Raw genomic sequence first — 15,486 nt, 5'->3', positions numbered from 1 at the left:
TCAATTAAAACTAAAAGCATAATTTTGGCATCACCTTTTATTGTTTAAAAAAACAATTATTTAATAATTGCATACATTCTTAATGGTAATTGGGAACATAAAACGTTTGTACTGTTTATACAATAAAATAAAATAGGGGAAATATAAATAATCTACAGTTATATTTACAGAATGCTTGGTAGAACATGCAAAACCCGTATTGTGTGATTATGTGTGCGTGTGTGAATGTTTGTGTATGTGTGTCTGAATGAGAGAGAAAAATAAAGAGAGAGAAAGAATGAAAGAAAAACTGTGCAGAAGTGGAAACAGTAGGCCAGTATCATCAACATCATTATTTCACAGCGCCTTAAAAAACAGTTCCTTTCATCTCTACCACTTTCTCCTCCTTCTTCCTTTGGTTCTGACGCAGTCTGTAAGACATGAGCAGCCAGGTGACCCCCCAACCAATAAGTAAACCGACCACAGCAAGAACAGCAGTCACCCACACAGGCACAGAAGAATCACACTGGATGATGGGGGCCGTGGGGCCTGGACTCAGGCTGGTGGTTGCCACTGGAGGGTGGACAGTGGTGCTGGGCTTTACAGGTGAGCTTGAGAGACTGTTGATCTTGGTAAAGATGAACGGATGATCCTAAAGGGGGAGAACAAACTAAGTTGCAAACAGGCAAATAGACGTAAATGACACGTGCGTCACACAAACTCATCTCAGATAAGTTGAACACTTGTTTCACCAGTAGACCGAGCTGCCACACTGTGTGTGAAGGGATTATTATGTGACGGTTACATACCTCAGAGGGGCACTTGATTTTGGAGCGATCATGTGTGAAGTTGTTGTACATGTGTTTCCTGCCCACCGGCTCCATCTGTGAAACACCACCAATGTTACTACGTTTACATTTAGTCATTTAGCACACGCTCTTATCCAGAGCGACTTACAGTAAGTACAGGGACATTCCCCCTGAGGCGTGAAGTGCCTTGCCCAAGGACACAACGTCATTTGGCACAGCCAGGAATCGAACCAACAATCTTATGATTAATAGGCTGCCTCCCTAACCGCTCAGCCATCTGACAGCCTAATGACTAACTAAGCTATGATCCTGGAAACCCAGAGCACAGAGTTTGAGCTCAACCACTTGTGCTTATGGTTTGATCCTCCATGTCTACCCTCTCGCTCACCATGTTGTTCCAGAGAGCGATGGCCATCTCCGCATGGCCTCGTTCGCTGATGTGGAAACAGTCCGCAGAGAAGAAACTCATGTCAGCTACTCCCACCTGTGAAAACAGACGGTTAGTATGTGTGTACATGTATGTGTGTGTATGTGTGGTCATTTATGTGTGTGTATGTGTGTGTGTTTGTGCTCAACATGCAGGCGTTCTAACCCCAACGTAAGGGACAAAGGAGCTGTGTAGGTAAGGTTGGAGGACAACAGTGAAATCCTCCCGCCCATCATAACGTTCTCCTGAGATCAGAAGCTCGCTCTCAATCTGTTCAAAATAAATATGAATAGAAGGAGATTAAATCTGTGCGTTTGAGCAAGATGGATTCATCTGTCATTTATTCCTGTTAAATCTTCAGACAGAGAATATCAAACATTTACATTTAGCTGACGCTCTTATCCAGAGCGACTTACAGTAAGTACAGGGACATTTCCCCCGAGGCAAGTAGGGTGAAATTCCTTGCCCAAGGACACAACGTCAATTGACACGGCCAGGAATCGAACCTGCAACCTTCTGATTACTAGTCCGATTCCCTACCCGCTCAGCCACCTGACTCCCCAAACAAATGTGACTTTATTATTAGTTGTGGCCTCTTCTCCCCTACCTGGTACTCTTTGTTGATACGTTTGATCTCTTCCAGTTCTGGAGAGTTATCATCTGGACTCATAAGGCAGGGACACTTATTCCTGTCCAGAGATGGCAGAAGTACACATATACGTAACCATAAATATTTCAACCATAAGTGGATATGTGGGCCATAAGAATGTCCCCCTTTTTTGAAAGCAGGTTTTGATTTACTTTTGAAAAATACTTTTTCAACCTTTACAAACAAAATAATTTTAGAAAACATCTAAAAATATATTTTTACCTCTGAAACAGGGAGCACAACGTGTTCTGCTGCTGCACCGTCCGAAGAGGCTCAAGCTGCAGTACCTCAGTGACACTGACCATTACTCTTGGTACCTGCAGAGAGAGAAACAGAGAGAGAGAGAGAGAGAGACAGAGAGAGAGAGAGAGAGAGAGAGAGAGAGAGAGAGAGAGAGAAAGAGAGAGAGAGAGACAGAGAGAGAGAGAGACAGAGAGAGTGAGAGTGAGAGACAGACAGAGGGAGATCATGACGATAGGTCGTGAGAATGTACATTTGTTTTTAGTTCAGAAAATGATTCTCATTTAGAAAGATACATTTAGAGTATCTACCAGGGGCGTAGCAGATACGTCCCTGGTAGATACTCTAAACGGCCCAATTTGTTCTAAGGCCTACCCAAAAACGAAAATATCTCAGAAAAATGATGTACCGGGTGCACATCGCAAAGTAAATAAGTTAAAAAAACTGAAAAGATGACTATCCATATTTTTCTAGGCCTACCCAAAAAGATTATTCTGGCTACGCCCCTGGTATCTACTGATCCACAAGAATGTTTCTCCTCACTGACCTGTTGGTACAGCATGTCCAGGCTCAACATCAGATTGTGGCTGTAGTTCTTTGGAGTCAGGTTGTTCTGAGGGAGGCATGGCAACACTTTGTTATGTATCCACACTCTGTAAAAACACTACTGGTGTGTCACCGTTCTGTCAGTCTGTTGTGTATCGCTTGGAGAGTACACATACCTGGTCTATGCAGAAATGACAAAGATCACTGCCCCCGACAAAGATGGTCACTAGCTTCCAATCATTTTCAAAATCCACTTGCTTTGGGTCGAACAGACAGAGGAAGACATGGAGGACAGGAGCACTTGTCAGATGATCCAAGCTTAACTTACTTTACTGAGTGTATCCAGTGAGTAAAATTGTTACCTTGTTTTCTTTCATGGCCTTGATCAACTGTTGGATCTGAGCTGGGATCTCACTAGGAAACAGCAAACATGGGTATAAGTGGGACTGACAGGAGAGGAGGAGAGAGACACGTCGGGCTGTGAGAGTCTGGCTGTACTTACAGGGTCATGGCCCCAGCCACGGCCATGTTGAAACCCTTCTGCCTTGAACCTTGACCTTTAGAGAAGCCCTGGAGGGAGGGGTTGAACTTCTTCAGAATGTCTAGAAGAAACAAACAGTTGTAGAGACAGCATGGACTACCGTCTTTAAGGGGTTAAGACGTGTACAGTGCCACTATCTGTACGTCAATAAGTTGTCCACTGTATTCAGAGAGTGATATCTAGTGGTCACATATGAGCATTGCAACACTCACTTGGCAGTGTAGTGACAGTCTCCAAGCTCTGGTCACCTCCAATACTGCAGGAACACAGACAGACACGCAAGAACATTTGTTTGGTAAATGTCACTTTTATAGAGACTAAGAGGCAGAGCCTCAGACCAAGCTCTCCAACAATGACCATGCATGGCCAGGCAGGCCTGGTGTACGCTGAAGGGTGTTTACATGTAGGAGTGTATGATTAGGCAGTGCTGTACCTCCATGAAACTCCTTTGTACTCTCGGTTGAGTTCAAAAATGTTCTTCGACTTGGCTGCAACCCCAGCCTGTGAAGAAAGAACATGCCGATGATGTACAAGGAAACAGATGTCAAATAAACAATTCTCTGACTAGATAGGAAACCAGAAATGATGATATAGATGTTATATAATGCTGTTGTCTGCATAAAAGATATTGAACATCAAAGGGATGTCACAATAGTTGAACTAGTTACCGATAACAAATGATAAGAGAGGTTCATAGATCATGGAAACTATAGACGGTTTGCTTAATCACTCACCCCCCCCCCCCCCCGACACACACACACACACACACACCACTCAGTCTTCTTGTATTTTCTTACAGTGATTGAGTCTCCCAGTGCTGCCACCACCTTGATGTCTGCTGGGCGCAGTTTGTGAACTGGGAAGAGGAGAACACATCAGTTTGTACTGCACCAAGTCCCTGTCATCTCCATCGCCCTGTCAGGGAGCCAGTGAGGTGAGCCCTGAGTCTCAGTCTAACCTGAGGAAGGCACAGATCTCACTTGAGGTAGGCACAGATCTCAGTCTCACCTGAGGTAGGCACATATTTCACCTGAGGTAGGCACAGATCTGACCTGAGGTAGGCACAGATCTAACCTGAGGTAGGCACATATCTCACCTGAGGTAGGCACAGATCTAACCTGAGGTAGGCACAGATCTGACCTGAGGTAGGCACATATCTCACCTGAGGTAGGCACAGATCTAACCTGAGGTAGGCACAGATCTGACCTGAGGTAGGCACAGATCTCACCTGAGGTAGGCACAGATCTCAGTCTCACCTGAGGTAGGCACAGCTGTGGATGGAGCCACGGATGAACAGGAGAGATCGCTCCCCCAGTTCTAGTGATAAAGAGAGAGAGAGAGAGAGAGAGAGAGAGGGAGAGAGAGAGAGGGAGAGAGGGAGGGAGAGAGGGAGAGAGGGAGAAAGGGAGAGAGGGAGAGAGGGAGAGAGAGAGATAGGACACAGAAGCAGAACAGAGTGAGTCCATCATCTTTAAGCATGTTTCATTAATCTCACAGTCCTTTCTTGATAAGTGACTCACAGCTGACAGTTTGGTCACCTCTGTATCCAAAGAGGATGTTTGAGCCGTTTGTAGGGACCTACCGTGATTGGTGGAGGTTTTGGGGCGGGGCCTTTATATGTGTAATTGCTGTTCTGGTAGGTCTGCAAAAACGGAGAGTCCTAAATGGAAGAAATACACTTTTTTTTATTTTTTGAAAAAAACTTTATATTAATTTTTCTGAAACTGAAATACTTTCAAAGGTAGAAAACGTGTGTCAGAGATATTAACCTTAGATGGGCACTTCAGGGGAATTTCACTGGAGAATGCCTGCACAGCAGTCTTGTTTCCAAGAGGCTCCAACTATGGACAAACCCAATGAAAAGGAATGATGAACTTCTAAAGGCAAAAGCATGTTGCGGCTCCTCTCTAGGTTCATTGTATGACATCTGCGTCTCGAGTCTGACCATGTTGTTCCAGAGGGAGCGAGCCATCAGAGTCTGGGACTTCTGGCTGAGATGGAAGCAGTCAGCGCTGAAGTACGAACGGTCTGGCCTTCCGTCCTGGAACACAACGGAACACAGTGGAACACAGCGGAACACAGCGGAACACAGCGGAACACAGCGGAACACAGCGGAACACAGTGCAACATTAGGATTAGTTTGGGTCTAAAACTAAATCTAGAGAGAATGTCGCATTGCCTATGTGGTGGAATTCAGTCGCACAGGCAACGCTACCCTCATGCGCTCACACACACATGCGATCGCAAGTCTATAAGCATCATTTTCACTGTGACCCCAAACTGGGTTAAGAGTCTTAAGAGTCTCAAGTCTCCGTCCACCATCCTGCAGACATGACTTACCTCCAGCAGAGGAACGATCACGTCTCTGAGGAGAGGCTGAATGACCACGGTGAAGTTAGGGTGGGTGTCATACCGGCCAGACTCCACCAGCACGTTCAACGACCACTGAAATGATCGAAGGCAAGGGATTAGAATGCATCACACAATAAATACATGACTGATAGTTCTGCTTTTACAAAAGAATGATTGCGCATCCATGTGACGTTTGTCATACCTGATAATCTCTGATCAGTTCATTCATCTGCTTTAACGCTAGAGATCCTTCTTTGGGCAGGATAACACAGGGACACAGGATGCTGTGGAGAGGACAAACAGACACTCTACATGTCTAAACCCACTCTGATCTAGGCCTTGTGATGCACGATAACCAGATGTAGAACTGTTGTGGGCAGAGCAGGGACACGTACTTGACCAGCCAGGTGGGGCACTTGACAGAGGGGTCCTGGTGGGCTTTCCTCAGGGAGGTGATGTCTATGGGCTCCACCAGGTTCACGATGGCCCGGGGCACCTGGCATTAGGACAAAGAGACAGAGAAACACAGGACCAGACACAAACATTGTATTAAGTTATATTCTTCTCTTCCTGAAAGACTTAGTCTGATTAATCAAATCAAATGTATTTGTATAGCCCTTTTTACACGCAAGCATGTCACAGAGGGCTTCACATACGCCCATAGAACTGCCCCTCAACCAACCTAAACCCTCAAGGATTAAGTAAAAGATAAACCAAAATGGAGTGAAAGGGGACTTGTCCACAGTCCTAACCTCTTTGTGAAGGTAATCCAGTGCCTCTTGAATGTGACGTAAAAAGTTCTCCACAGAGTAAAACAGCTGTGGGGAAAAAGGGGGGAGAGACAGTTGACTTTTAAAGAACAAAAATCCCAAGAGGCGAAAACAGGTATTACAGAAGACGCGATATTAGTACTCACTGAGTTCTGGCAGTAGCTACACAGGTCATTGCCTCCGATAAACATAGTGATTATCTTCCAGTCAGATTGGAAATTGATGCGCTGCAACACAGAAGGCACCATGAAAATATGCATGTCAACCAAGGAGTGTTGTTAGGAAGCTGTCCATAAACTCTAGGAAATACTTCTTATCACTGAATAAGACATCTGAGCCGTCTTACTGAGTCATTCTTCATCATGGCCACAAGGGTTCGCACTTGCTTTGGCATATCCCTGAAAACACACAAGAAGACACCTGATGAACCTGATCACATGGAGACCAGGGAGGAGGAGTGTTTGCATGGATGCAGGTGTTTAGAGAGCGGTCTGGTGGGACTCCTCACTTGGCTTTCCCTCCTGCCACTGCCTGGTTGAGGAAGGCCTGGGGGGTGTCCTGTTTGCCCATGCCCGTAGAGTAGCCAGTCACGAGAGGGTTAAAGTGCTTCAGGATATCTAAACAGCAGCAAAAGACACTGGGATGAAGCTAAGGGAGCGTAATACACTCATGAGTCCACAGAGTGGGTGAGGCACAGCACTGGAGGCCGGTGTCCTGTCATTAGCTTTAGCTGATTATGTGAATCACAAAGACAAGGAGAAGGACTCACTGGGAAGTGTTGTGACGGTGGTAAGGTTCTCGTCTCCCCCGATACTAATTTGCCAAACAGAGACAGAAACTGCATGAGTCAGGGTTTACTGATACATGTAGCTAACACTCAGACAGGTGATAGATAGTGGTAATGGCTGCACTGTGGTGACCCACCTAAAGGAGAGCCCTCTGTACTGTCGCAAGACATCCAGTACGTTGGTAGGTTTGGAATCAATACCGTTGCCTGCCTGTTGATCAGAAACACAGGTGAGAATTGGATGACTGTCAGAAAGCAGTTGGGTAAGTGGGCTCACCACTCAGCAGGTGGGCTCACCACTCAGCAGGTGGGCTCACCACTTAGGTACAGGTGAAAGAAGAAACCACCAAATGCCTGACTCACTGTCAGAGAGTCTCCCACGGCAGCCACCACCTTGATGTCACCTGGCCGGAGAGCGTGAACTAGGAGGAGAACACAAGGTCAGGGCGGACATAGCAACACACACACCACAACATATTTAACTTATCAGTTATAAACTTATCATTTCACCTTTGGGTGAAATGTTACTTTGCACAATACTGCAGGTGAACAGTGTTCAAGGTCACAGTGGAGGGTTTGACTTGTACATGTAACATGTGTAAGTTGTTCTTACCAGAGTCTGGAGGGTGACTGGAGGGGCTGAGGTCCTCACAGGGCAGCTCAGTGCCCATGATCTGACAAGACACACAGAGCACGTCCACAATCAGCAGCATGAACAGTGTGTGGACTGTGAGGAGCTCCATGTGGTTGTGACTGAGACAGTCTGCACTGGCCCTGGTCAACATGGCAAGGAACCACTCACTGGATCAAAACGAAGACTTGGCTCACTGTGGTGGGAGGCTGCTGGAGAGTTCCTCTGTGTCCTGAGGAAGGGCCGTTTCTGAGAGAGAGATATATGGGGAGGGAGAGAGAGAAAGGGAGAGAGAGAGAGAGAGAGAGAGAGAAAAGGGAGAGAGAGAAAGGGAAAGAGAGAGAGAGGGAGAGAGAGAGGGAGGGGAAAGATAGATTTATCTCAGTAACATTTTGTTTGAATTATGTGTTGTTTTGTTCTGCGATAAACTACTTGCGTAGTTGATAGTCATGCACAGTTTGTGCGTGAGAGCGAGTGTTTCCTACCTCAGTGGGGCATGGGACAGATAAGATCATGTCATTGTCCCCCATGTTCTGCCGACCACTGGTAGACTGCAGCTAAAAGACAAATGACCCCATTATTACAATGTTCATCGTGGCCTGGAAAGTGAGCGTGGACAATGGCTGTGTGTTGGCCTCAGAGACACTGCCTCTGTAGCAGGCCGGAGGACTGACCAGGTTTGCCCACATCTGCAGCATCAGCTCGTCTGTGTGACGTGACTCTTGCATGGCGGTAGGCCTCCCACTCTGTTGGGGAGGCACAAAAGAACAGTTGTGTGTGAACATACAGCACAGCGCCTATGCTGCTGGGCCTCACTGGTGACTGAGAAGAGTGTGTTTGTGTGCTTCATGTCGGAAGGTGCTGGTGGCTTCAACTGTTGGTCACTCACGTCGACTGAAGCGCTGTTTGTGATGAAAGGAGAGTCCTGCAGGAGGACGGCAAAGTCACGCCTGCTGCTGTACCACAGCTTCTCCTCCAGGTGGCGACCAAGGGACTCCTGGTGGGTTTCATTGAAACACTTGTTAGGAACTACAAGTCCATGAAGATACTAAATGAGAGATGAGAAGACTTGTTTTACCTGCATGGCTTGAGTAAGTATGGTCTTCAGTAGTCTCTGTTCACCTTCGCTGTTTCTCTCCATACATGGGCACATCCTGCCAACACAAAACCCAAACATCTCCCATGACAACCAACCAAAACGATCAAATCCTGGAAACGTGTAACTCTAAAACTCAGTTTGTTCATTAAAAGCCGCACCTGTTTTGGTGGGCTGGACCAGTGTCATAGTCGCCGTTCCACACCGCGACGCTCACAATGGTCCGCTTCAACTGTAAGTACGTAGAAAGCAATCATAAACTCCTGCTCAATAACTTCAGTTAATCCCCAGAAGAAGTCTAACGTGTAGTGGAAAGATGTGCCAGCGGCCGTATATTATCAGACCTGCGAGTGAAGCGCTCGTAGAGCAAGATCTAGTTGTTGCACAGTTGCTTCCACGGCTGAGGTGACCTGCCGACACGCAAACACCATGTTTGTGTTGACATGTTTGTGTTGACATGTTTGTGTTGACATGTTTGTCTTGACATGTTTGTCTTGACATGTTTGTGTTGACATGTTTGTGTTGTCATGGGCACGACTAGACCATAACAAGGCTGAAATGTAGAAGGATTTTTTTTGTCTTTGACCTCTGACCTTGTCCTGACATGCGCAGATGTCGTCAACCTGGATGAACAGCAGCACCAGCTTCCAGTCTCTATCTGTGTCTACTTCCTGTCGGAGGAAGGAGAGATGAGTCCCTGATGGGTCAAATTAACCTTTGCAATACACTAGGTTGTGGTTATTGGGAAAAGGTAGTTTTTACCTGATTATTGCTAAAGGAGAGAGACAGTTCCCTGGCCTGCTCCACGAGACTTGTGAAAAATTGTAAAGGGTTGAAAATGAGACACACACAGGCACATGTACAGGTGTATATTTCTTTCTTGGGAGTGTTTTGACTAACCTGGGCTGTGAGATGTCGGAGGAATATGGGTTGATTTGATCAGGTAGTTGACTGGTCAGGGATGGGTTGAATAAAGTCATGACATCTTGAAGGAACGGGAGGAAATTCAGACGTTTTGTTACTTTACGAGGCCTTCGGGGAATAACTACAGAAATCTATGTGCAGTAAAGGTGACACCGAGGTCATGATCGTGGGGTTGGCCTCCTGCTATCTACCTCTATCAGTCTTTTCTTCTTCTGTGGTTGGATACTAGTAATGTTCTTTTGTCATATGCTTTTTTATCAGTGAAATGGATAGCAATAAATACTGACTTGAACTTGCTGTCAACTAGCTCTATCAAGGTACAACTATCAGAGCAGTAAAGATATCATACAGTAGTATGAAGTCCATTCATATGTGTTCTTTACACTCGATTTTGATATGTATTCAATGCAGTTATATTATACCCCACATTGAATTTTGATTGTGTCAAAAGACCGATTGGTGGATCGATTACAGAAAGATAATGCCCTAATGACGTTCAGTAGATAGATGTTTTTTAGAATGTATATTGTTGCAAACGTAATATTTTCTTCATCCACGGACATTTCCTCCCTTAGGAGTCACTTAAAATACTCACTCAGATTTGTTTATGAAACTGTAACATTTCAGAACTAATTTGAAATAGGTAAGCCCAAGATACGGACCTAGATACCCTGTCAGAGCCCATTTAGATTAAACCATAAAACACAGCTAAACATTTCAATATAGGCTTACCGTGAAACTTTGAAAGGACAGTGGACAGCTTACTGCTGCAGGCAGAAAGACGGACTTATGTTTGATTATCATAAACATTTGAATGCTTCCACATGTTTCCTTATGATCCAGAATGCTGGTTATCCCATATCCCAGAATGCACCGCAGTGTTTCTCACCTGTGTGTCTGGATGTTTCCGATAGCAGCGACCACGGCTACGTCTGAGGGCCTGAGGCTGTGAACTGGAAAGAGAGGTGGAGTCAACGTCTTTACACTGGGTTTCAAATGGAACATTTAAATTAACCACAGTAACACTTTAGACACAGGTGCTTGTAATCAGCATTATAGATTATAAGGCCACCATGAGATACTTATTAGCATTAATACGTGTTAATATGTATGTATAAGTGTTAACAATATTGGTAAGGGTTGGGGTCAGGGGTCAAAGCTAGGTTTTCTGCTTAAAGTCATATTTCAGGACATCACATCACCACGATTCAAATTGATTCTAGGCGGTCTTCTTCTGGGATGCCGTATGTACTGAACTGAGTGAGATACTAGCTGTGTAGAGCTGAGGGTCCAGAGCCGGACCAATCAGTTCTGTCACCACTCAGAAACACACATGGACACTCACCTGACTACAGGATAATCAATGCTAGGAGATCAAACTCACCTGAGGTAGGAGGGGGCTGGGAGGGGGGGGGGATCACAGGGCAAAGTTGTGCATCGGCTTTGGGATGAAGATGACAACAAAAAGGAATCAGATACTTTGGTTACAAGTGCTGTAATCAAGTAATGAATTCTCACACATAGATTTATAACAGGAATACATATCGAGTCCATAGACAACCATGCACAGCTAAAACGAAAACATACTCAAACTGCAATTACAGAGTTTGTGTTTCCATATTTGGTAACATTCATTTCATGCATACTTGAAGTGTTTTTAGAATATGAGAATGCTGACCTGATGCCATGGAGAGCACCAGCAGTACGACCGTCAGCAGAGACATCCTTCGTCTGTGTGTGCCAGTGATGCAGCTCCTAAACCACCCGTCCTGCTGTGTGCCAGTGATGCAGCTCCTAAACCACGTGTCCTGCTGTGTGCCAGTGATGCAGCTCCTAAACCACGTGTCCTGCTGTGTGCCAGTGATGCAGCTCCTAAACCACCCGTCCTGCTGTCAGTCTGTCTGTCTGACAGGTAGATAACAAGGTGCTCAGTATCTCCAGGTCCACTACACTTCTGCTCAGAGCAATCAACAAATATACCTGCTGACACATCATGAATATGCAGAGGGGGTGGGGCCAAACACTTATTCAATGGCATGGCCATGACACTGTCGTCACAACAACTCCAGTACCTGCCAGTCAGCGAAAACAGAAGGTAGGTTGAAAGAGACAATGACAGAAAAAGAGCAAACAAGGAGAGAGAGCAAATGAGAGACAGACAGAAAGAGTGAAAGAATGAAAGAGAGAGATTTTAAAGAATCCTACAGGATGAACAGAACATGTAATGTACAGAGAAATTGTGTAAGGGTACATTAAGATTAGTAGAAGGTCATTTGAACTGCATGGAGAGGCCAATTCTGCATTTTATCTTAATAAGTAGTTTGTTCTTCAGTTGTAAGAGACAAGATAATAGTTAAATAAATGCTCTTATCTTTCAGTTTTTCATACTGTGCAACCACACTTTTCACTGAAATCACAAAATGTCAACACAAGGCCTTAACTATTGGCCAAATGAATAAACATATGAGGTTGAAAGTTTTGCAACTCTTATATTCTTCAGTACTTGTGTCAGCAAGGTCATGGATTCTGAGATACTTTCTTGTTGTAACTCAGACTATCTGTTTTCAGCGAAAGGTAACATTGTGTGAAAACTCAGTAAGTAAGTGAAAAGAGATAAGAATGTGCTTCTCGTACACTCAGGTCACAGGCCACACCACTTGATAAAACATGTAGAACAAGGACTGCAGAACAAACAGATACCTCAAGAAAATGACAAATCCACAATCATTATTCACAAAAAATGAACAAAGCAAAAGAGGTTTGAACGGCTGTATTTGTGTATTTGTGTATTTGTCCTTGTGTTTGTGAAGTGGATTTGCACCCCTACATACATGCACCCCTACACATCAACGGATCCGAAGTGGAGAAGGTCAGCTGCGTCAGGTTCCTCGGGGTGAACATCAGCAACGACCTCACCTGGTCTGCTCACACAGACAAGGTGGTCAAAGCGGCCCGGAAACGTCTCTTCTTCTTGAGGAGACTGAAGAAGTTCAGCATGGACTCAGTCATCCTCATTAACTGCTACAGATGCACTATAGAGAGCATTCTGACTGGTTGCATCACAGTGTGGTATGGGAGCTGCACAGAGAGGGAGCGCAAGGCCCTACGTAGTGTGGTCCGTTGTGCTGAGTTCATCATCGGCAGGAAGCTCCCAGCCCTATACTGTATGGTATGGGAAATGAGTTGATCAGTGTTAAATACTTATATTATCCCCTTGAATCAAATGAGCTTCCAATCCGTCAGATAAGAGTGGATTTATTGCTGATCATAATCAATTTTTAATCCTGTTAACAGAGATTGTCTTTGCATAAGAGTTTATTATCTCCCTCTCAAGGACAAGGACAAGGGTGTTCTCGCTAACTCTGTAAGGGTTTAGGGTTGAGATTGGGGGTCCATCAGCGACACAGTAAACACACATTGTAAAGAGAGGTAACCTGCGTGAATTATGCGAGTTTCTTATTTTATTTTATGATTTTTTTAATATTACGAATGCCATAATTTATGTAAAATATGGTAATTAAATTCCATAAAGATCTTGAATAAAAAAATGGGTCGTATGCAAATTAAGGCGGAAGTGTCAGTTGGTCATAACGTGTAAATATTTTTATATTTATTCATTTTTCATACTTTAGTTTTCATTGGTTTGGCGGCCCACCTGTATTAGCCGGTCACAGGTTGTGAATCTCTGCTGTAGTAGGATTCTCCTCACTGTTTTCCGCCAACACACAAGCTTCGGATGACAGATAAGTATACTGTCAAAGACGCTTTTGTTTTTTATATGTTTTGAAGGACCCTCGTCTTTTACTAGTTTGACCGCCCCCTTGTGGTTAAACTATAAAGTACCATAATGTTAGGGGCGGGGCTAACGTCGCCGGATGTGTTGCTCCAGCGGAACAGCTGTGGACGAAACACGACGTTTGTTTGAGTAGGGTGTCTGCGCACCGAGTTCAGCTAAAGGAAAACGCACAACGTTGAAGAGAACACAAAATAAAACGAAGCGTAGAAATACCGTCTGTATATAAACCGAAAGCATCTACCTACGGTGAGAAAGTTCCTTCCATATGTTGTTGTGTTACTATCGTTTTTTCCAAACTGGATGAAGTACTAATGTTCCATGATAAGACAACGATGGAGCTATATCCATGGATTCAATTCACGTGTAATGGATTAAATTATGGGATGTGTTGATACCTTTAAATGGGAAACGTTTTTTCAACTAAGGAAAGCTGCCAGTTCAGAATTGATGTAAGACATCATCATGCTATCGCATAGCAGCAGACTTGCTTGTGGTTGGTTGTGCATTTTTCTGGTCTGCTAAGTTAATGACAATAATACCACACATCAGCCCACCATCTTTGATCTAGTCGCAGTTTCATTCCCTCTCTAGCTGTGTCTCAACACTGTGTGAATGAGTGTGAGAACGTGTCTGATAGGAGTTCTGTCTGTTTTGATGGTCAGCCTGGCAGACAGCAGCAGAATGGGCCGCATCTTCCTGGATCACATCGGTGGCACCCGGCTCTTCTCCTGTGCCAGCTGTGACACCATCCTGACCAACCGCACGGAGCTCATCTCCACCCGCTTCACCGGCGCTACAGGAAGAGCCTTCCTCTTCAACAAGGTGAGCCCAGTCACTGCAGCCAGGACAGCACACCACTGGCAACATGCTCCTATGAGTCAACAACTGCATAGTTCTGTTGTCCACCTCCCTACGTAGGTCCCGACACAGATATGTTTGCATGATCCGGTGTTGCCCCCGGGCTTGTTACTGATGTTCAGCCTTCCACCAGGTGGTGAACCTGCAGTACAGGGAGGTGCAGGACAGACTGATGCTGACAGGCAGGCACGTGGTGAGAGACATCAGCTGTAAGAACTGCAACAGCAAGCTGGGCTGGATCTACGAGTACGCCACGGAGGACAGCCAGCGCTACAAGGAGGGCCGTGTGATCTTGGAGCGGGCGCTGGTGAGGGAGAGCGAGGGGTTTGAGGAGCACGCTCCCTCAGGGATCTCCTTACAGCCCAGCACCCCAGATAACTGCTCTCTGGTGGGCTAGCAGCTACATCTGCAAAGAATCCTGTTGAGAATTGTGCGCATCTTCTCACTTAGTGTTAGTCTTAGAGGTGCCCACCCAGGTGGGCGTATTGCAGACGTGCACAGCAGATAAACCACACCATCGGTTCACAGTGGGTTGGTGACTGCAGGTCACTGGTCAGTCTGTGTATGGAGGTGTGGTTGAAGAGCTTTGAGCTAAGCTTAGACAGGTGCTTTCTCACCTCCCAATGTCACAGTATCCCAGCGGCCAACTAACTACTGCCATTAGTTGAGGCAGTTGGTTGGTTTTGTTCAGAGCTAAATGGTGGAATTCCAAACGAGTTATCGGTGTATATCCAATTGCATACCTTTCACTTTACATTTCAACAAGTTAGCTTATATTTGGATGTTTGTATTGAGTTTGAATTCAATCCTGTGTTGTACTTATTTGACCATGCTTCTCCCTCTATACAGACTGTAGTTCTCAAGCTGCTTGTCCTATTCTAGATCAGACTGGACTCCATATTCTATTTACCGTTGAAACCAATGGCTTTTTTATTTTTATTTTTTATTATTGACCCAGTCCAGGTACCCTTTTCTATTTCCTTGACATCACTTTAAGACTTTAATAAAGTGACAAATCTGAATCAACATGAATCAGACTCAAGTTTCATATCCTTCGACCTCTGTAGGAAGTCATGATGTT

General features: G+C 45.1%; 2 protein-coding genes across 4 annotated transcripts; one reads left to right on the top strand and one right to left on the bottom strand.

The window, feature by feature from the left end:
• Positions 1-26: 26 nt before the first annotated feature.
• On the bottom strand, positions 27-10,515 carry LOC136947130 (phospholipase B1, membrane-associated-like). The gene is made up of 39 exons (XM_067240986.1): positions 10,484-10,515; positions 9,728-9,812; positions 9,590-9,638; positions 9,421-9,498; positions 9,172-9,237; positions 8,989-9,059; positions 8,810-8,885; positions 8,621-8,728; positions 8,406-8,477; positions 8,217-8,288; positions 7,903-7,980; positions 7,714-7,774; positions 7,464-7,522; positions 7,238-7,311; positions 7,083-7,126; positions 6,822-6,930; positions 6,660-6,711; positions 6,460-6,540; positions 6,296-6,361; positions 5,939-6,039; positions 5,746-5,827; positions 5,532-5,636; positions 5,137-5,232; positions 4,961-5,032; positions 4,774-4,851; positions 4,448-4,508; positions 3,989-4,047; positions 3,625-3,692; positions 3,404-3,447; positions 3,153-3,252; positions 3,013-3,064; positions 2,827-2,907; positions 2,652-2,717; positions 2,087-2,181; positions 1,823-1,904; positions 1,381-1,485; positions 1,177-1,272; positions 789-863; positions 27-631 (listed from the first exon to the last, which is right to left on the bottom strand). The coding sequence occupies exons 2-39, from the start codon at positions 9,805-9,807 to the stop codon at positions 347-349; spliced, it is 3,099 nt and encodes a 1,032-aa protein (XP_067097087.1). The 5' UTR covers positions 9,808-9,812; positions 10,484-10,515; the 3' UTR covers positions 27-346.
• Positions 10,516-13,653: 3,138 nt separating this feature from the next.
• On the top strand, positions 13,654-15,437 carry LOC136947465 (protein yippee-like 5). Of its 3 annotated transcripts, XM_067241559.1 has the most exons (4): positions 13,826-13,996; positions 14,210-14,369; positions 14,539-14,835; positions 15,255-15,437. In XM_067241559.1, exons 1-3 carry the CDS (start codon positions 13,926-13,928, stop codon positions 14,800-14,802), a joined length of 495 nt encoding a protein of 164 aa, XP_067097660.1. In that variant the 5' UTR covers positions 13,826-13,925; the 3' UTR covers positions 14,803-14,835; positions 15,255-15,437. The 3 variants fall into 3 exon arrangements, with proteins under 3 accessions (XP_067097661.1, XP_067097660.1, XP_067097658.1); XM_067241560.1 differs by lacking the exon at positions 13,826-13,996 and adding an exon at positions 13,654-13,793 and having other exon boundaries at positions 14,539-15,437; XM_067241557.1 differs by having other exon boundaries at positions 13,829-13,996; positions 14,539-15,437.
• Positions 15,438-15,486: the final 49 nt, after the last annotated feature.

The sequence above is a fragment of the Osmerus mordax genome, chromosome 8, assembly GCF_038355195.1.
Source record: "Osmerus mordax isolate fOsmMor3 chromosome 8, fOsmMor3.pri, whole genome shotgun sequence".
Taxonomy (NCBI): Eukaryota; Metazoa; Chordata; class Actinopteri; order Osmeriformes; family Osmeridae; genus Osmerus; species Osmerus mordax.
The sequence above is the reverse complement of the archived record's forward strand: the minus strand, read 5'-3'. Positions and strand labels throughout refer to the sequence as shown.